Source organism: Molothrus aeneus, chromosome 3, assembly GCF_037042795.1.
Source record: "Molothrus aeneus isolate 106 chromosome 3, BPBGC_Maene_1.0, whole genome shotgun sequence".
Taxonomy (NCBI): Eukaryota; Metazoa; Chordata; class Aves; order Passeriformes; family Icteridae; genus Molothrus; species Molothrus aeneus.
In genome coordinates this window covers 102,508,676-102,531,315 of record NC_089648.1, presented here as the reverse complement: position 1 = coordinate 102,531,315, position 22,640 = coordinate 102,508,676, and the positions used below count along the sequence as shown (strand labels likewise).

The following is a 22,640-nucleotide window of genomic DNA, read 5'->3' as shown; positions in this document are numbered from 1 at the left end:
TTGTTTCCCTCCCAATTCAAGCCTGTCTATCCTAAATCAAATCATCAGTCAATCAGCCATGTCCTCTGGAGTCTCTTGAACACTGAAAAACATATCCATCAATACCAATTGCATGAAATATGATTAAGAAGCTCATTACAGAATTCTTCTGAAAAAAGTTCCATATAAATTCACAAAGAAAATGTCACATAACATCAGTCACTGATATCTGAGCCTACAATAATTCATCTGCTCTATGAAATTTACCTAAATATTGGTTTTTAAGCATTTGCCAAGCAACTAAAATGAATCCTATGAAATGGAAAGGTCAGCCATCATTCATAGTTTAAGAGAATATATAGTTAAAGAAATAAAACTGAGCAGCAAACAATACAATTTTATGCACAGTATTCAAGTGTCACATATTACCATTAGCAAAGCAAATTCCACTGAACCTTTGGCGTTTCTTTTAGTACCTCAGTGTCAGACAGTGATACATAATTACAGAGCCCCAAGAGCTTACCAAATCAAGGATATGTACAAGGCACTTATTATGTCACACTCTGGATACAAAAAGAGTATGTATCTTTTGTACCTTTCTTAGTATTCTTCAAAATAAGTAATGAAAATTGCAATAAAGAACTACCTGACTGTTTAGAGAACCTAAGGATGTGAGACTTTTTTCCTGTTTGTATATTGGACATTCCATCAAGAACAAAGTGATTTTCTTGGTTGTAACAAGGCAACTTGGTATCTGAATAAAAAACCACACAAAACTGTGAACTATTGCAGATACAATAAAGTTATTAGTTCCAATATTTCAAAATTAATAAGTCACCACAGGTGGTCCTGAATATCAAGATTATTGTTTATTTTAAGGCAGATGCAAGAAAACTGAATTGCAAGGACACTGCTGTGCAAAGCACTGCATAAAACACCAACAATGTACAGTCTATCCTAACAACAGACACCCATAAGCAGGCCTGCCTTTTGGAGAATAAAGAAAGCAGCATAACTAAAACCAGATTTTTTTCCCAGCATTTCCAGTCAAGCACAGAAAGGCATGAGTCACATTTGCAAATTTTGGCCTAAATTGGTTTAATGCTTCCCAGTGAATGCATAAGCCTATTGTTCACATCCTTCGATGATTTTAGCAAGTGATATCAAAAGCAAGCCCAGAATAAAATTGCAATAAAAGTCACTTAGCTTATGAACGAGCATTTTAACTACCACAATACATTTAATTCAGGAAGGCAAAGCTTCTTGTGATTTTTTTTTCTGTCTCCAAGGAAAAACCATGATCCAAGCTTGGACACCTTTAAGGAACTTCATTTTAAAAACATACTTCATACAATACCATGAGAACAAGTGTCCCACCTTAGTGAATGCAGGCTCTACTATAACAGTTGTACAGCAAGGCTTAATCTAACAGAACTATAGGAACAATCTTAGTTGTTATTATAATTACCTTTTTAAGAAGCCATTTATATAATGGGATGCCAATGTCATTAGGCACTGACATCCAAATGTTCCAAGCAATAGTAAACTATGGCAATTACTTCTTTTCTGCATCCTAACTGCAAAAGCACACCTGTTATGTGAAAAGTCTAATGCTGAAATTTTAAATGGTTCATTTTATGAGAGTTTGCACTACATATCTTCCCCATCTGGCCCACTTTATGAGGGTTTGAACTAGATAACCTTCATATCCTTTAAAATATTTCTATTTTCCATTATGATTGTAAATCTTGTTTTCCATTAAAAATATAGTACAATTTTGCTGAAGTGCCACCCTTAATTCCCACCAACATATTTATTAAACTCTTTCATACAAAGGCAAAGTAATAAAACCAGCTTACTGACTATTTTTCTTTCTTTCATACCCTTCTACTGATAAAAACCTAAAAAGTAAACAAACATTTTAACAATTTGCAAAATAAAAGAAGAATGACTTGACTAACCAAGCTTGTGTTAATGTTGCAGTCATTTGTCACAGTAGTTTTCATCACCAGCTAAGCTCTACCCTCCATCAGCCACTTCCTTTGGAAAAAATGCCTCTATAAAATCATCTCTTCACTTTATTTTTAGTTGTCTGCACTTAACCATGCCCATTTATCCTTTGGCTTTTCCTTCAACTCTAACAAACAAGCTAACAGAGCTTCCTAGCTAACAGACCACAACAACATTAATTTAATTATTCCCATAAATTCCACAGGCTTGATACCTATTCCTTCTTGGCTGAAAGCTAACCCTGGCAAGGTAGATGATTAAGTGCCAGGTACAAGAGCTCCTGAAAATGCAGATGAACATGTAATACATTGTCTTAATATTCCTAATTTTTATATAAAATGGGCTTTGTGTACATTTGTTGCCTATTTGCAAAACTGAAACTCTGTGGCCCTGGAAGGGCAGGTTATTTCATCAGTAGCTAAGAATGTTCCACATGTTTGAGGAGATGATAATTTGATTTTCGCACACGTACACACACACAAACTTGTGTTCTATACTTATAGAAGTCATGGATGCAACCTAATGGCAAAGAGTATGTTATGCTGGGCTGTAACCATTGCTTTTTCACAATGTGGATTCACAAAAAGCTTTTGACAGAGGCCTTTAAATGCCTGTAAGGCAAACTAAGCAAGAGAGAAAAGAGGAGAGATCTTTGCCTGAGTACATAATGACTGAATACATAAAACAGTGAACAAGGAAAGATGGGAAAGTTTTCACAGGGAGTGATGATTCCTGCGGAGCAACTCATGTTTAACATATGCAGAGCAGTTCTGGAAAAGGGCAAGAGCACTGCAGGTAGAAAGTCCATCAAGGCAAAGCTGTGCAAAGTAGTAAAGGCATGGATAATGTGATAAACTGTAAAAGGATTGCATGGATTAAGCAGCTGGCTTCTAAAATGGCAATTATAAAAATGAACATATGAGTTCAATAAAAAAATCATCCCAGTACTCAGCAATAAAAATGGAAAAAAAATTTTAAAAGGTAATCAAAGCTTAGAAATTTTTTTTGCAAGAGACAACAAAACAGAAATCAATCCTATGCTCGTATAGAAGTTTATACCTTGCCTACTGCATGCAATTCTCTTACCTTCAGCTCACAAAACATATACCAGAGCTGTCAAAACTTTGGAGAAGGGCAAGAAGCTTCCCCAAGCATCCTGCACAGCTTGCATTTAAAGAGATCTGATTAAGACAAGAGTTTTCAGGGAAAGAGATGATTTAGTGACATGAGAAAAACCAATGGTTATCTTTTCCAATAGAAGAACTAGAAGGAAACAAATTAAACTGGTAGAAATCAGACTGACAAGAAACAAAAGTAGAGCTTCACACAACAGGCAGTTGGCCACCCTGTAAGGTGGACGAGAAATCTTACACAGGCCCAATGGGAAAGAAGATAAAAGCTTAGAAGAAAGACCTATTAAGGATTGCTGAACAGACAGGAATCACACTCTGCTCTGAAATATCCCTGAGATGAAAACAGCTGGGGAATTCTCTGGAACAGACCACATACACTTACCCTGGATTTATTCTTTTTCACCAGACATCACAAAGAGCTGCTGCTAAAGCAAGAAGCCAATGACCCAACTCAGTGTGGCTGTTCTTGTGCTCTCACCTGAGGCTGCTAAGGGCATCTCCTTTGACGCATTACCTATCAGGTGATTGAGATTAGATTGAGAGGCAGTTTGATCCATTCACCACTCACACATTAGGTCATTCAGTGAGAGGACTGGGATTTAGAGAAGTTTTTGATGTCTAAAGTTTGCAACCTGGCTGACTCAAACAGACTAACTCTTGCCAAAGATAAGCAACCAGCAGAACTTTACAAAGCAGTTCAGGACAGTCAAATGCAAAGGTTCCACTGATTTCACAAGATTCACTGTGAAAGTGAATCCAACCTTTTACAAGATTCACTGCCTACAGTGACATGAATTCAATTAGCCAACATTATATTTCAGTCTACTAAAATGAAGGTGTTAAAAGGATGTAAAATAATGGCACTGTTGACAATGAAGCAACTGAAGAATTTATTAAAAGACAGGTATTCTCTAAACTTCAAACAAGCATGTTGTGCAACACAAAAGCCAGAACTGCTGTGTAATGGGCTTCTTATACAAACAGAGGAGACTGGAACACTCCCTGAGGGGGTATCCAAAAGAAAAATAGCTATTTCAAGAATGTTAAAAAATTCTAACACCTCTCTGTCTCTTTTGTTGGATACTTCTCATGTTATCAAAATGGTATGTGGGTCCTAGTCACTGAAGCTTAAAGTGATATGCTGCCCAAATAATTCCCTCGGGTATTTTCAGCTTCACTACACCCACAGAATAATTTTATTTCTCCCAAGGTTGTGTAGGAAGATACTGACAGAGACTACAAGATATACAAGAGCATCTACTGCATCCAACAATGTTCTGAAACACAAGACTTCCTCACCAGACTATAGAGACTGAGAAGAACACAGGTACAAAATGCTTCTCTGCCACAGGCCTGTCCCAATAAATTGGTTTTCTTAGGCAAACACTAAGCCACATAGAAATGCAGCTGAGCCCAGCCCAAAGTCAGAATACTTGTTATGGCAGCACTGCAAAATTGAACTGAGGTAGCCTGAAGCAAGCAAAGAACATAGTGAAGAAAATGGACAACCAGAGGAACATGCCTGTAATGACTCCTTTCTCTCCTGGTTTTAAACTGAGAGAAGGCATCAGTTCAGTAGCCAAACAGCACATGTTGTTATCACACCAGTCTGAGACACTGAGCCACAGCCTGCTATGGCCTATCTCACTAACTGCAGAGCTGATTTTGCCATATACAGCCATGGTGCACACACTTACCATACAGGGTTTTCAAAAAAGGAAAAGTTAAAAAACCCAAGATGATACCACCACATATTGTCTATCATCCAACACAACTGCAATGAATTAATTCATGAACTATGAGAATTGCAACAGAAACATATTTACGCAGGCCGAATAAAAACTGTTGGGAATTTGAACACAGAATTCAGAAAAGAGAATATTCTTGTAGATGTTTTTGTCAGAACCAACACTGCTGAGCAGTGGGAATTCTGTCTGCAGCAAAGAAAAATTGCTTCAGAGCCTCACAGAATAAAAACTCATTAAATACAAAGATAAGGATGAACAAAATAAAATAACCCAGATACATTTCCTTTTTTTTTTCATTTCAAAGAATATTAAAGTATTTATTTAGAAACCTTAAAAAAGTTTGCAAACCATTTTTGTATATACTGCAGAAGTAAAAGAGTTTGTTCAGATGAACATTATAAAAGACACCTCACACCTGTCCATGCTATATTACTTCCAATGCTTTGATTTAATGTAGTAAAACAATTGAATTGTCTATATCAAACAATATTTTGAGAAGTGAAGGAATGTGCAGCTTTCTTGACACTTAACTGTAACTGGAATAACTGAATAATTAGTAGTAACATTCTAATTTGTATTTAAACTTTCATATTATCCTAGTAAACTAACTCCATTTTTTTCCAGGCCTCCTCCTATTTTAGACAAGTTCTTTTCTTTCTAATGAGAAGCAAGCAGCACTGAGTTCTCACTCTTAACAGGTGGCATATAAGTAACATGTTCACAAAACCAGACACAAAATCCAAGACCTCCCTGGACAGCCCATTCTAGTGCTATGCTACTCCCAATGAAAAGTTTTCCTCAGGTGGAGGTGGAACTTCTCTTATTTAAATTTCTGGCCATTGCTCCTTATCCTGTGTTCCAGGAAGGAAGTTTAGAAGCAGCCGTACCTATCCATATGTGGCTTGGGGCTAGGGAAGGACTGCAAGCAGAACTACTCTTTGGAAGAACAGAGCTGATTTGGCCCAATGGGAAGAGCTTACATTTTTAAAGGTTATCTGGAAAGACAATTTCTAAGTAGCATCACTTTCAGGGTATAATAGAAAGGAAGATACTGGTTTTTTTAGTTGACACATAGCAATTGTAAAATACTGAAAGACAAAATTACACTATACTGCAAAAGCAGCAGGTAACCCTGATTTCTCAGAACTAGGTCTTTAGATCTATCTCTAAGACATATCAGGGAGAGCTTTTTCCTCTTTATGATTGATATAACAGGACTACAAAAGCTATTTGCATCAATCACCCTTTCAGTCCTCAGGGATTGGTTTATAAAAATTAATTCCTTAGCCTTATCATGAAACAATGCAATATACTGTCAAATATGAACAATCAGCAATGTTGTGGACAAAGGAAGAAACTATCTGACAATGGGCAGGAAAGAGAGCACAGAAAACCCCTGAGAAGAAACTGCTTAAGAACCAACTGTGGCAGTTAGTAGTAGAAAGTCTGTGTGCAAAATTATTATCGCTAGTTCATTTCAGATAAGAAAAATTCTTCTAAGAGTTGAGCATGCTCCTTGTAGAAAAAGAATCAGAATATTATTGACATTTAAAAATCTATTCCAGATAATTGATATAATTGTTCATCTAAATTATATGAAAAATCTGCATCTTTTTGAGAAAGATCAAAGTCCTGCAACTAAAAACCCACTCAAATGAAAAGCAGGGAAGAAGAGTTTTTCTGACTGTAAAACCAATGCATTTTGTAGAAGAAAATCTTGAGGTTATATAATCACCTGCCAACACTGTAAATGCCTACTAATGAAGTCATGCAGTAACATTTCATCTTGCTCCCAGAGGGGAAAAAAGCAGAGGAATCTTTTAATTGGAAATGACTTAGCTTGCTAGAGCTATCACAGTTACACATATTAACTCAACTGCCTTGTCTCAGTGCAATAGATTGAGACAAATGGCAAATCACTGCATGTCAATATGGAAAAGTTTGTCTAAAATTATGTTTCTTGCTTTAAAAAGAACACATAAAAATAGATATTTACAATTCTTTATAGTAGTCTTTTAGAGTATGGAGATAACTATTATATTCCTTAGGACCTTTTGAAAGAAGTAGTACTTCAGGAGCAGAAAATAAATTAAAATTCCTAAATTTCAAGTGTCTAATCTTGCAGTTTAACTTTGTGTACAGTGTCTTTGTATCCAATACCCTAAGGGATTTCTTTCATGAAGAGAAAACCCACAAAATTTTGGTGTACAAATGTAACAAACATCCAAACAAGGAGTTACTCGTAGGATTTAAATTTCAATGTTTCTGCACAGCTGGAACTGTGAGACTAACTATACCAACAGGAAGCATGTAAGGCCTGCTGGTACCCTAGAAGGCTGGCCTTTAAGTATTTTGCTGAAGCTCAGGTCTCCAGCTTGTCTTAGAAAAGCAAAAGATTTTACTCCAAACTATAATCTCAAAAAAAATTTGATAAGGAAACTTCTGGCCTTCTCTGTCCACTCTTCCTCACACAAGTGGGTCAATTGCCCCAGTCTGTAAAATGACATTTAGAAGGATAACATTTACTTATCCTTCTAAAGCATTAACAAACTTTTCTTTCCAGTAAAAGAAAGACATAAGTATCAATTTCTAAGAAAACATACTGCTCAAGAAAACACTACAATTTAATCAAAGTAGACACAGAACAAAACTGCAGAAAATTATACAAACCCTCCATGGACAGCAAACACTCAGACTCTTATAGAAGCTATTTTACAATAGTGGCAAAAAAGTAAAAACAAATTATTCATTTTGATAGAGTCCTGCATAGAATTGAACATAGTTTTGGAGACCTGGAAAAAAGACTGTAGTGGACTAATGCTGGCTGGATGCCAGGCACCCACCAAAGCTGCTTTCTCATAAATCCAGAACAGGATAGTGAAAAGTAAAATAAACCTTAAAAACAATTTCCCTGCACCTCTTCCTCCTTTTCAGCTCTCCCTCCTCCCCCAGCAGTGCATGGAGACAAGGAATGGGGGTTATGGTCAGTTCATCACCAGCAGTTTCTGCTACTGTGCAGGAAGGAGAGTCCTTCCCCTGCTGCACTGTGGGGTCTCTCCAAGGGGAGACAGTTCTCCATGAACTTCTCCAGTGTTAGTCCATCCCACAGGCAACAGTTCTCCACAAATTGCTGCCATGTGGGTCACTTTTCCACGGGGTGCAGTCCTCCAAGGAGAGGCTGCTCCAGCCTGGATTCTCCACAAGGTCACAAGTCCTGCCAGGAAACTCCAGCATGGGCTTCTCTCTCCGCGGGTCTGCAGGTCCCTGCCAGGATCCAGCACAGGTTTCCCAGGGTTCCACACACCTCTTTCAGGCATCCACCTGCTCTGGCTAGGCTATCTCCCAGGGGCTGCAAGGGGATCTCTGCATCCTCGTGGACCTCCATGGGCTGCAGGGGCACAGCTGCCTCACCATGGTCTTCACCATGGGCTGCAGGGGAACATCAGCTCCAGCACATGGAGCACCTCCTGTCTCACCTTCTGCGCATATTTCATCTGCCATATTCTCACCCTGCTCTTCTCTGGCCACAGTTACATCTGTACAGTACCTTTTGTTCCCCTTAACAGATTACAGAGGTGCTACTATCCTCCCCTGCTTGGTTCAGCCTGGGCCAGCAGCAGATCCATACTGGCAAGTTTCACATGGCAATGAGTTCTTCATAAATGACTTTAGGGTTAGAAAATCTGAAAGTTTTGTCTAAGAATTCCTCCAAAAAAAAAAAAATAAGGGTAAAAATATTATATAATAATAACAGCTAAGTTTGAAGCATGTGACCCTTCCTTTATGACCACTTAAAAGAGATCCAGCACTTCCAGATCATCACTCATGTCATTCTGAATAAATCTGCTATTCTCCTTTATCATCCTCTGGAAATGCCTCTTTCTTTTTACCAACTCTAAAATTAAGCTTGATTAATTCTTCTAATTCTTGGAAAAAGAATACGCAAGTAGCTCAAATTAGGTAAAATCTCCCTAGATATAAAAAGATCAATAACTTCTCTGAAAACATTATTACTTTTTAATTGATTCTTGCTTTTCTAAATTATTAGAATTAGGAACATAGTGTGACCTTCTTGCCATCCTCCTCCACAATATAGATCTTACTTCACAATATTCTAAAAAAAGATTTTTGTCTCTTTATAAAAACCTGTTTTCCTGATTTCAGAAAGCACAAGTTCCATATTTATAGCTAATATTTAAAGTCTGAAGAATGCATCCTACTAAACCACAGAAGTTTAGAGGCAGATCAAATTACTCAATGCTGCATAAAGCATTCTCTCAACACTTTTAAAATAAAAAATATTTATGTAGCAATAAAGGGCATTAAGATTTTAACTTGCAGTTACTGTCCAGTCATTACCAAGTAACTCAACTGGAAATAACAGGATAAATCACAGTGCCCCAAATCTCAACATCAATCAATAAGTGACCAAAGTAGAAGCTGTTCCTACCACACTGTTGAAACACCGGGCAGAGGTGCTCTTTCCATGATGTTTCTATGCACAGGGAACCATAAGCTCTGGAAAGAGTGTCACAGGTACAGATGATATGGCACCCTTATGAAAATATTTCAACCAAACCAGAACAGGAACTATATTTATAATTGGCAAGTATACACAGCAGTTGCTACAAGTAGAAAGGTCCAGAATCCCTCTCTGTGCACTGGGGTTAAAGGAAATAAAAAAGCAAAGCAATCTCTGTTACAGCAGAGCCTGGGCATCATGATGAAGCAACATCAGCAATGTGGCAGTACAAACTATGCTGTAGCAGAACACATAAGCATGCAGATAAGCTCAAAAAATGAGCAATCAATTGGCTCAACACCGTCACAGCAAAAGTCACATCAAGGTTAATAACATTTCTTAAATACACAGAATAAATTAAGTCTAAATTCTAACCAAAAGTCAGAGAGAGCTGACAGGAAGATAAAAACCCTGCTTAGGTAATCAGAGATATAGAGAAGTTGTCATACACTGTATTACTATTGTAACAAGACAAAAGATCCTAATAACGAAGTTCATCACACTACAATTACTGTGTAGACAAAATATTTAATAAATTTACTTTGTAAGAGAAAACAGACCTTTAAATTAATTTCAACTTTAGTCTCTGATTAACAACAGGATGACTCACACTTAAAAATACCAGTGAACTACACAGCTACAGATGGTCCAATATTTTGAGTGGGCACATTGTAATAAAGGTTAGTAGAACTGCCTCATATAAAGGATACTTTTCCTATGAGCAAACATGATTTTTCAGTTGCTCCAATTCTAGATTGGAATTAGACTGGAATTGCCTGAATCAGACTTCCCAGGGAATATTTTATTTTATGTCTTGGAAACACTTGTTTCTGAAAATAAGTTTTATCACATTAAAGAAATTATTAAAATTATTATAGCTTCCTCTTTGAGAGCAACCATTTACATCTGACAAAAATCCAATCTCAAGTTGAAATAAATTGCATTTATCATGGTATCATAGAATGGCTTGGGTTGAAAGGGTAAAGATCACCTAGTTTCAAACCTGCTGCCACAAACATCCCCCACTGGACCAGGCTGCTCAGAGCCCCATCCACCCTGGCCTTGTAAACTTCCACAGCCACAAGTTCTCGGACCAGCTTGTTCCAGTGCCTCAGCAGCCTCATAGTAAATATCCAATTTAAACTCCCTCACCCCATACTTCCATACTCTAATCATAGAATATGCTGACTTGGAAAGGGGCCATAAGGACCATTAAAGTCCAACTCCTGGCCCTGCACAGGACACCCCAAGAGTCACACCACATTCCCAAGGGTATTGTCCAAATTCTTCTTGAACTCTGTCAGGTGTGGTGTTGAGACCATTTCCCTGGGGAGCCTGTTGCAGTGCTCAAACACTCTCTGGGTGAAAAACTTTTCCTGATATCCAACCTAAATGTCTCAACTCAGCTTTATGCAATTTCCTCGAGTCCCATCACTGGTCATCAGAGAGGGCATCAGTGCCTGCCTCTTTGCTTCCCCTTGTGAGGATGTTGAAACCACAGTGAGGTCTTCCCTCAGTCTCTTCTTCACCATCCTCTAATCACAGCTCTCATGTGTTCTACAAAAATTTCTACATATTAACATATCTTCCACTTTCTCACTTTACTGGGGCATTACATTCATAGAAAGATGTGCACTGACTAGCTCTGTTAGGGGCAAAGGGAGAAGAAGACTTACCATAAATAATTATTAAAAAAATCTGATTTATGGTCTCAACATTTCTTTCCTATGGATATCTAAAGTTGTATACTCTACAGAGTGTGCAATAATCCTGCATTTTACAAAGGTTCAGATTTAAATCTTATTCAATATGATATTTATAACTATCTCCATCCTCCACAATGACAATTTTTAATATAATTATATAAATAGAAATATATTGGGACTTACTCGGAAGTAGTCACTGCAGGCTGCCAGGACTGCTTTATGTGCATGGAATTTCTGCTCTTCAGCAATAAGGGTAATATCACAAAGAATGCCATCACTTCTTTGTTGGTTCAGAGCTGCCAGGACAGCATCGTTGTGGGAGCTAGACTGACAGAGCCTCTGACCTGTCAGCATTTCCTGAACACTGAGAGGGGAAAGGGGAAAGACTCCGTCAAAAACAAAAAAAAAAATAAAGTACAAAACAAGCACATTCTGTCAGGAATACAGAACAAGACAAGATAGTTTGATAATTCTTGGAAAGCAAAAAAGTCATGAACCCTGTCAGGCAAAAACCTTTACACAGCATAGACATCAGAAAAAAAGCTCAATATAACAAAGCATATGAAAACTGATTATATACTCAAATTTAAAAACCTCAATGGTTCTGATTTCTCATTTCCTGTACCAGAAGTCAGCTAAACTCACAGGATTAATTTTAGGATTAAATGAGAACAATAGAGGGCTTAGGTCAATGGACCACCAGAAAACTTTAAGTGGTTCAAACTGAAGCACTGATGAAAAGGAGGGTATATGTATGTATGCAAGAGGGTCTCAGGTGGCCTGTTTAAGTCTGATGCTGAATGTTTAAGTCTGAAAACTGAATGTTTTCAGACCACCTCAGGCTATTCATGTTTATGAAGTGTTGTAGTGGTTTTTTTGATTGTCTGTTTTGTGCTGGGGAAAGGGAGAGGATGTTTGCTCTATTTTAAAATGCCAATGCCTTCTCCACCTCAATATTTCCATGTACAAATATAAGATTCACATATAATCCAGGCTAGGACTGCCTGATTGCAGCTTCCTTTCTCTGTAGTAAAAGGAAGAGACAAGACAACTGTTCATGCAAATGGAAACAAATCAAAACATATCAGCAAATCCTCTTTGGTACAAAACAATGCAATTGATTTGAGCTCTGTGAGACTACCAATTTAAATTGCCAGAGAATCCACATGTGTGTTTATAGAGGTGAGTTTACAGAGAGTCATCTCAGCATAAATCAAAGTGAAGATTTTTTTTAAAGGGGTGAATAACCCATCATCTTTCCAGCACAATCATGTAATTCACTGCATAGATGTACTATGCAGCAGCTGTGTGGCTGTGATATTCTCCTTTTCCTGCCCATCCTACTTCTGCACCTTGGGCACCTATAAACTACTGCACACCTGCCTTGCAGACTGTTTGCCCTAATCTAAGCTGCTCTATTAGAAAGTCGACAACTAAAACATTACTTCTAGAAGAAGGCTGGCTAAAGAGAAATAACACAGGAACAGAGTGTTCAGTGAACAGAAGAATTTTCAGTGAACAGAAGAATTTTACTACTCCTCTGACAGTTCAGGTTTCACATATGGACATGCCCTAAATACATTTCAAAAGGGCTCATTCAAATTACTCTTTTTTCTTCAGCTGTTCTGTTTGTGGAACCCAACTCATATTCTAAATAACAGTTATCAAGAAATCTAACTTGCTAAACACAAGAGAATTGTTTTTAATGGTTATTTCTCTTCTGTAATTTTTATAGCAAAGTGACTAAAACTAGGGCAAGTATAATACATTAATGATACCCTGAGATGGTTTCTCTTTACTTCTGTTTTTATTAGCCTCTCTCCCAGTGTTGTAAATCAAGACCTTCATTCCTCTTGTTTTTTTCACCATCATCCAGAGGACGATTTCATTCAATAGAGAACATAGCTGGGATTTTAAACTGAGTTCTATCATAATCCATTTTTCAATTCTGTGACCAAAGTGAAAAATTCATTGCCTGTAACCCTTGTGCTAATCACATATGAAGAATGAATACACATGAAAGGCAACTTAACTGGAATTTATGAATGAAAATACATAGAATAATTAAACCTAACATGACCGGTTATTTGTAGTGATATTGTCAGTTGATAAATTTAATAGCTATAAAAGCAAGCAAGTTCTGATCCTCTTCTGCTGCACAAGCATGGCAGGGAAAGGGGAACAGAACTGGAATGATAAGGTGTCCCAGTCATATCAGGGAGTTTTCTGAGCTACCAGATCAGAGTGTTAACTACTCTAAAACAGAACCACCAGCATTTCACACTACTGCAAAGTTCTGCAGAAAACCAATTCAGTTAATAAATTCTGCAGAGTGTTCTGTCTGAAAGAACCATGTTCTGCTCCCAGAAAGTAATTAAATTATAAATGACAAATTCTCTATTGCAAGAATGGGTAGTACAAACAAATGAGAAAGGCTACACTGGGAAGGAGACACAAGGGAAGGCAGAAAGATGAATTTGGAGAGAATCTTGGAAGACATTTCACATAACTGGAAAAGTAATATGTCCCGAACAGTGGAACTGCACAGACCCAAAATTACCACCAGCCACCGTTCCAGATGCAAAAAATGCCAGTTGCTTCCACAATCAAAAATTCCAAGTATAGACTAAGGCATAAATAAGGTATGAGGAGCCTGTGGGGCTCCAATCAATCCCAGGCACAGTTTTCCTTGCCTGAGATAAGAAGCAACAAGGTAATATTTTGCAGATTATAACAGGGATATGTATTTAACAATGTGAATTCCCATCTAATGAACAAAACTAGTAGTTTTACTTTTTTCTACTTTCTTCACTGAATCTTTGGTAAACATCATCCTAAATGTTAATAACTTCCTACACACTACCAAGTACTATACCTCAGGCACCTCTCAGATGGCATCCTTCAGTCTTCTGAATATCAAAACTTATAATCCTCTAGGGAAAGCTGTGAGTGTTCCAGCTAGAAAAAGAGAATGGAGAGGAACATTAAAATTCAAAGCATACACAGCCTCAGCCTTAAAGATCAATACTTTCAGGATGTGCAATTCAAAAGCAACTTTCACTGTCTAGAATTGAGTAGAGTCTTTCTGTAAGGAAAGTGGCCTTTCCTCTAGTCTTTCTTAGAGCTTCACATCCTGCCATCTGAATGTCCTGCACCTGCTGCCCTTGAGGAATACTTTCCACAAACTCAGGAACACATATAATTTCAAAAAAGCTAAAGAAAGATGAGGAGGAAAGTAACTGTACCAAAATTCCTTCAATATGAAGAGCAAGCCAAAGGCATATGTATTAGTGTTTGCTTACTTTCCTGAATAACACACAGTTTTTATGTTCAATGATCCTAAGGGTCTTTTCCAACCTAAATGACTCTATGATGCTATAATCATTCTGGCAAATAGAAGTAGTATAGTGCAATCATTTTTATAAACACAACAGCTCTTTTTTTAAAAGACAAAATACTAAAGTGACCATATAAATAAACACAGAACAGCTGAAGTGTCCAAAGACCTAAGTTATTGAAAACAGGGCTGTACAGCAAATTTTTCAGTGGTGTAGCAGCCAGCACAGCTGACATGACCTTTCAACTTCATATAATTATAAAAGAAAAAATAGGTTTTAACTGAATAGTCAAAAAAAAAAAAAAAAAGTACACTACTTCGACCGCTTATTTAAACCATGTGTGGATTGTTTAACTCAGTAACATTGAAGTATTACAATTCAACAAAATCTGAAGAATTTCCATATTTTTCTCTTTTCCAAAAAGACTGCAATTCTGAGCAAATGGGTGAGGTCATAGAGAATTTATTCTGATGATTCGATGGGATACTAAGCAAATGGGTTTGCAGTGCTTTCCAATGGTGGTTTCAGAACATGTCACTCTCTCCATCAATGATCACCATTCTAGCTCTGTTAAGACAATTCACCTTACCCTTCAAGAGACAGAAAAACACAGCATATTAAGTTGGTATTGTCAACTAAGGAAGCAAAACCACTTCTGATCAATGTACCTGTGTCACAGACATCTTTTCACTAAAAATCCTTTCTTTAGGATTTTTCCTTCTCAGAGACAGAATGTAAACAATGGTTATCTGCTGCTGTGGAATGCAACAGGACCACCTGTGATTGGCCCATCTGGATGTTTATAATTAATGGCCAATCAAGGACTGAGGTATCTCGGACAGAGTCCGAGAAAGCTGCCTTTGTTATGATTCTTTTTTATTCTTAGCTTAGCAAGCTTCTGAGGAAACCTTTCCCTTCTTTTTCTTTTTAGTATAGTTATAATGTAATATATATACATATCATAAAATAATAAATCAAGCCTTCTGATGATGGAGTCAACATTCTTGTCTCTTCCTTCACCTGAAAACCCCTGTGACCACGGTCACATACCTGCTCTTGTATACACCCATACATCAATACTGATGCCTGCCCCTTGGAAATCCTACACCATCCAGAGACTGGTAGAGAACAAATTCAACCTTTAAGAGGTCCAAACTCTCTGGCCCATACACAGGAAAAAAAAAAAAACAAAACAAAACAAAAAACAACCACAAGCTGCAGTGAGAGCAAGCAGAGGAAGGATGAAGACCTGCAGGGAAAAGCATTCCTTCTACAATAATTAAGGCATATGCATCAAAGAATTCACAGGATATTCAAACAGCTCCATGCTGCATTTAGTAGTTTTACCCTAACAAATCAATCTTCCCTAAACTTCAGCACTCCTTTCTCTTCCAAAGCTCCAGCACTGCATGCCTCACTTAAATGTACACCATGTACAGTGTGTAAATCATTAAACTAATACTGCACTGATTTTATTTAGCCATATAGAATTCAGGCAGCAAAACATCTTTAGTAACAGGAAATTTGAAAGAATTATTTATTCTTACAAAAAAAAAAAATTAAGGAGGCACTTCCACCTGTTGTATACATATGCTGTGCCAGAACAGTTCTAAAATCATTTGCACCAATAGTTTATTTCTATTTCAGACAGCTGGATACATGTCCATTATATAAACTGTGATTGGTACCTAAGAAAACTCTTGGCATTAGAATGTTTAAGACATACTATTGTCTTTCTATTTAACTACTTTAAGTCATCAAATCGGTTTAAAAGATTAGTTTATAAACTTAAGGATAAGACTTTTGGTTTAAATGGAAAACTTTAAATCCACATAAATCCTTCTGTTATAGTGAAATACTCCTTAATGCTGGAAATTACCAGGAAAAATACAGGCCAGACAGAAAATGTTCATTACATCCTAGGTTTGAGATACATGCTAGAATTGCCAAAAAGCATTTTTTAAAAATAATATATTATTTCACTCTTTATGATTTTGTGATGAACACTAATTCCCAATAAGATAGTATTTCACAACTAAAATTTATTTCCTCGTTGCTCCATTAGTTTTTTCACATCCTAGAAAAGTGCTAAAATTAAAAATTTGCAAATAAATAAAACTAGCAATGATCTAGCTAGCACTGGAAGAACATATTATTTTGGTAGGGAATGGTGCACCATTCCTAAATGGAAAAAAGAAAAACAGTAGTTTCCTTATGTAAACACAGTGTACCTAAGGATTTCAAAGGTAAGCAATTCAAAAGAAATCACACTGTCCATGCAAATGATTATGACAAACTAATACATCAAAACAGAGTTTGCTCTTTCTGCCTGATGAAATGTCAGTTTTTCTATACATATTTTTGTCACAGTCTTATGACACAGCAAAATAAACAGTAGGTTTTGTGCACTCTCAAGAAATCTTAGAATGAAGTGTCACCCTGCCACATCCACTGCACAGTTAGGCTATGCCACTTCTTTAATCTAAATTATCAGTGGAGTTCAAGAATTATTTGTTCAAATATCACTAAAAAAAAAAAAGCACTTAAGCAGGCAGTATTTCTTTCTTTATTTTAATCCGATATAACACTGGTTTGGAAATATTAGACAAAGTACTTTAGTATCCAAAAGTATTTATTGGCAGAATGCATGTTGCCCTTTCCAGAAAAAGTCTTGTTCATTAAAGTTAATCTTGAGGAGCCAATACCATGTTCTTAGCTTACACAGAACACATGAGGCATTAAAGAATTTCAGTTACATCATTTCTCATCCTTTTGGTGGGTTTATTTGGGGGGCTTTATTTGTTTTTCTTGTGTTTCTTTAGAAACAAACTGAAGGCAATAACATATTTTTGATTAATTCTTGAAAATACAAACCACCAGAATACAGATTAGATTAAGGGGGCAAGAGTGTAGGAGATCAAAATAAAATTCATATTCAATCTACTTTCTGAAAATAAATGTCCCAAAAGCCACTATTTCCTCCCCCTTATGTAGCAAGCTTTTTTTTTTCTAGTTCACATATCTGATTTTACAGAGTTGCCCAAATCATAGTCCAGATCATCACAAAACTTATTCTGTTGCATAAACAGGCTCTGTATTTTATACTGGGTACCTAAGAAACATTTCTTCCACCCTAATTATGCTTGCTTTGTCTTGCAAACTAGTAAAAAATGCATATTCATAATGGAAATGACAATCTATTAATAGTACCTGAAAACAAGCAGGTTTTCTACATAATTCAAGCTTATATTAAATAATTACCACCTCAGTGGTTTCATCAATAATTTTCCCAATTTGCTCCACGTAAATAAGAACTGAGTTACAATGAACTTCAGTGTGAACTCACAAAACATGATATAAGCATTATTTCTGTTAGGTCAATAATGAAATTATTTAAAAATTCTGATTTTAAATGTGTTCTTAATACAAAAATAAAATAGCATTGGACAAAAAGATTGTACTCTTCGCTTTACTAAGGTAGTTACTTCTTTGGCAGGAGTTACTAAATTATCCCACTCCGACCCCCTGAACCCCAGCCAAGGTTTAGGGGAAAGCAAGGGTTCTATTACCTATATAGGAGTCAAAAAAACCCCATTTGACTGCCTCCATGGTTCTGGGTAAAACATTGTGCTGTGGTGGGAGAGGTGAGACTCTGCCCTCCTCAGATATTCTGGCAAGACTGACATAAAAAAGTGAGAAAAATCAAAGTGAAACACAGGCAACTACCACTTCACAGAGTTCAGCTTAATACAAGATTCAAGAGATACTAAAAGATGCTTTTGTAGACACAAGAAATGTTCTCTTGCAAACATGGCCAGGATCAGAACACCTTTAAAAGACAGGGTGGAAAATTACAGAGCATTTGGTGCCTTTTATACCACATAAAGAAAATAGCTTAACTGTGAAAAGCTGCAACACAAAATTTGAGCTAAATATCTTTCAAACTGCTGAGATCCAGGCAGCCAACATACATAAATCTCCACTGCAGCCAGATGCCATCTTTGTTCTTGTGATGATCCACATTTGGAGGGAGGTAGAAGTACCAAGAACCCCCGGGGATGTCTTGAAGCAGCCTCTACTTTGTTCCTCACAACAGCCCCTGCTGCTCCAGAGCCACTCACAGAGTGACAGGAGACTGGCTTTGGGAGCTGTGGAGTCCCTTACACTGGGACCACTTAGGGCAACTTTCACCTAGTTGATCACAAATAAAGTTGTTTGTTGCAGTGTGATGCCATTTCCTATCCCAACTCCCCAGGTGTGCCAACCTCTCCTTTCCCCTCCCCCTGTCCTTGGGCTTAAAAGGAGACGGGACCACGCGGTCTGGATTCTATTGGGAGCTGTTACCACATTCAGAGGTCTGTCATCCTGGAATAAAACTCTGGATTAAAACTCTACAGCAGAATCCTCTCCTTTTTCTCTTCACTGTTGCCTGAACCTTTTCCACCAGAGGTAAACTGAGTTCCTACTATGCCTGGATTTGTTCCGAGTGCCCAGCTGCAGCATCCAGCCAGCCAAAGGTATCTCTGAGGGGAAACACCACAGCTGCCGCCTTTGGCCCAGCAGCAAGGGTCAGACAGGCCTAGGCACATCCCACCTGGAAATACTGGGATTAATATTCCATAGTTGTTGATCTTCTGTTTACCACTAAACTTCACAGAATAACACTGCATTATTAAGTACTGTTCTGCCTTTAAAGTCCTCCAATGTTGTCACCTTATTGCAGGGTTCCATACTGCTGTCTCCTTATCACAAAAGTTTCATACCTTCTTGGTGTTTCTCATGGGCAGTTCCTCAGAGCCCTGACTCTTTCTTCTTCACAACATATCCAACTGACTCCAATTCCCCTCCTAACCACCCACCCCACTCTTTTATAGCATCTTCTTCTCATTGGTTACAGCTGTGGCCTGTTAGGTCAGGCCTGTTCCTTATCTTTGATAATTGGCCCAGCTGCAACTCCTTAGGGGTAAGATTACTTTTTACACTATCTTTATTTTCTTATATTCTATCTCCCTACATTCCAGTGTATGAAAATCCTTCTAATTTCTTTAAATTTTTACTTTGAACTGGGAAAGCTACTCATTTATCGATTACCACATTACTTCAAACAATGCTGCTAATCAAAAATATATTTCAAATAATTAATTTTAACTCACACAAACCATAAAGCCAAACCCTGAGTATTTAAATACAGATTTTAATCTGATTTCACATAAGTAGCTATTAGTTACATTCTGAAACTTCTTTTAATTGTCAGTAACCATAAAAAGCTGTTGATTCATAAAACTTCACATTAAATGTAGGGATTTTTTTCCATTTCTCTGGGTACAGATAATGTATCTTTTCAGATAGTAATATTTCATTTTGATATATTTACTAACATTCTTAATTATGACTGTTGTTATGTTGGAAAATAGTAACTCAACATTACTTACATTAAACTTGTTGTGTGCCAAACTATTTTACATAGAAAATTATTTAAATTCACATGCTCAAAAACTGGTCAAAAAGACTAAAAATACTGAATATATAAATAATTTTAAAGATATTTTGAATTTTCTTTAATTACTTAATTAACTTAATTAATTATCTTAGTTGTCTTTAATTACTTATCTTCTTTCCTTCCAGTCACTCCTTTTCCAAGTGTGTATTTTAAGTATTGGAAAACATTTCCACTTAAACCCACATCACTTCAAGTTAGATGCATGGACAAACTGAAGGGCTCTTTCTTGCAAAAAAGTAGAATTTTGAACCAACTGGATAAGTTGTGAAGATAAAGTATTTGTACACAATAAAATTGGATTTTCACTTTGACAGCTCCAAAAAAGGTTTAAATTTGGCCTTTTTTCAAAAAGAAAATACAACATTTAGAAGCTAACAGAAGTACACTATATTAATTTCATTCCAGAATGGCATCACAGCACATCCTGACAGTGGCTGCCATGGATACAGAACTAGACCACTAAGATTTACCCATGGCAATTCTCTGTTCTAGCCTGGCTCCCTATTCACAGGAGCTTCTGCCTGTGGTTTTACTAAGTCAAAATAAATCATCCTTTCAAGCCATGCTTCACTTTCTCTCAGAGTCTCTTCAGAAACAAAACTGTGGATTTACTGTTCAGAGAAAATAATGGACAACATTATCTTCTACTTTTTTAAATCACATCTCTGCCGGATTAATTTATCAAAAGGAAAACACTTGGAAACAGATTTAAAGTTTGACTGCAAACCTGTTTTTTTGAGTATATTAATACACTTTTCCCACATGCCTGGGAGACTTTTTCCTCTTTTCATTGGGATCTTTGAGAATTGAAATATTTTTCTCATTCCATAAAAAATGTTCAAGAATGTCAAGTGTGAGAAAAACTCTGCCACTACTCAATGTTGTCAGTGAAATAATCACTAAGCTCAAACACAAGCTGCTCAACTAATTTAGTGCCTCAATACAGTGAATTTAAAGAAAAAGCTTTCAAAGTACTGAAAAACCCCTTAGATTTAATGTAAACTATAAAATTATGGGAATAAAAAAATTGAAAACCTGGACTTGTTTGGGAAAACAGAAGTCAGTCAAAACACCTCAAGAAAAAATTCAGCAAAGTAAATACAAAATAAAACCACAAAAAATTCAAACTGTTACAGTCTTCTGATTAATTATAAACTAGTTTCTTGTGAGACTGGCAAGGTCATTGCTATCTTCAGGCCATCAGCTATAGTCAATTAGAATAATGAGGTTTATTTTATATTACTACCAAATTACCATCTGACTTCACAGAAAAATTAAGATTTTAAGCCACAAAAACATAAAATGAAATAACAAGGCTGAAGGCTGTACGAGTAGAACAACATCTTTATGTCTTTATATCTTCTTTGTGGCATTATATCTTTGACATATCTCAATGTATCAGCATTCAGAAGATTTTCTTCTGAATACACCTTCAGATAAAATAAAAAGCCACGTTCATGGTCAGCTGTGTAATTTAAGGCAAATTTTACCTAAACTACCACCTGAGAAAGAGGTTGTAGCATTCCAGTGATAAAGCCATAGACAAACATGTAACTAACTGGAAACTACACAGATGAAGTCTGGTGATTTTGAAGACAAAGTTGGCTTCCAGGATGTGTGCACACAGTTTCACTCATTTCATTTGAAAAAAGATGACAGTTTTATACAACTGTAGTAACAAGCCTTTGTGCACTATCATCTTAGCTTTTCAGAGCACTCACTGTTGCTGTCATTTAAGCCATGATACTAATTACTCACTTGCTGAAAGGAGCAGGACATAACTTCCAGCAGGTTCATTTATCATGGTTGGGAAAACAATATTACAATTTGATCCTGATCTCATTGAAGAAATCTCAGCTCATGGCAGGAGACTGGACTAGAAGACCTTCAAGGGTCTCTTCCAACCCAAATTATTCTATTTTTTTATGAACTTATTTTCTCATCTTCCTGAAAGTTAGACAACAAATATGCAAAGCAACCTCAAAATGAAGCATCTAATCAATACACTGAGTTCACAGTTGTTTTAAGGGACAAGCCAAAAGGTCTCTGGTCAGTTTTAAGGCATTCTACTGCTGGCACAAACCAAAATCTTTATTTTGCAAAACTACACTTTCAAGATTTTTCCTCTAGATCTTATAAAAAGGAAATAAAAGACAGGGGGACTTTATTAGTTTGCAATCTATAATTGCATATTATTTTGGAATTTGATTTGCATTTTCATTAGATTAAAAAATCCAAGAACCCCATTCTTCCAGTCTAAACTTACTTTTTTAGAAAATTTGTCATGTTTGTTGCAAAATCATAGAATGGTTTGGGTTGGAAGAGACCTTAAAGATCATCTAGGTCCCAGTCACCTGCCAGGGACAGGGATGCCACTCTCTAGACCAGTTTGCTCAGGGCCCCATCCGACCTGGCCTTGAACATTTCCAGGCATGGGGCAACCAGAACTTCTCTGGGCAGCCTGTTCCAGTGCTTCACCACCTTCTGAGTAAAGAATTTCTTCCTAACATCTAAAATAAACCTGTTCTCTTGCATTTTAAAACCTTTTGCTCCTTGTACCTTGTCCTGTCACTACATGCTCTTGTAAGAAGCCTCTCTCCCACCTTCTTACAAGCCCCATTTAGGTATTGGAAGGTCTCCCTGGAACTTTGCCTTCTCATTGCTGCACAGCCCCAGCTCTCAGCCTGCCTTCATAGGAAAGGTG

General features: G+C 36.9%; 1 protein-coding gene across 2 annotated transcripts in view; it reads right to left on the bottom strand.

Annotated features, from left to right (window-relative positions):
• Positions 1-22,640, bottom strand: part of KLHL32 (kelch like family member 32) — a 122,378-nt gene that overhangs the window by 81,687 nt on the left and 18,051 nt on the right. For both annotated transcript variants that reach the window (XM_066547511.1, XM_066547512.1), the window contains exons 2-3: positions 13,974-14,056; positions 11,282-11,462 (exon numbers count right to left, since the gene is read on the bottom strand). In XM_066547511.1, the coding sequence (XP_066403608.1) occupies positions 11,282-11,462; positions 13,974-13,996 (204 nt within the window). In that variant the 5' untranslated portion in view covers positions 13,997-14,056. The remainder of the gene's footprint in view (positions 1-11,281; positions 11,463-13,973; positions 14,057-22,640) is intronic.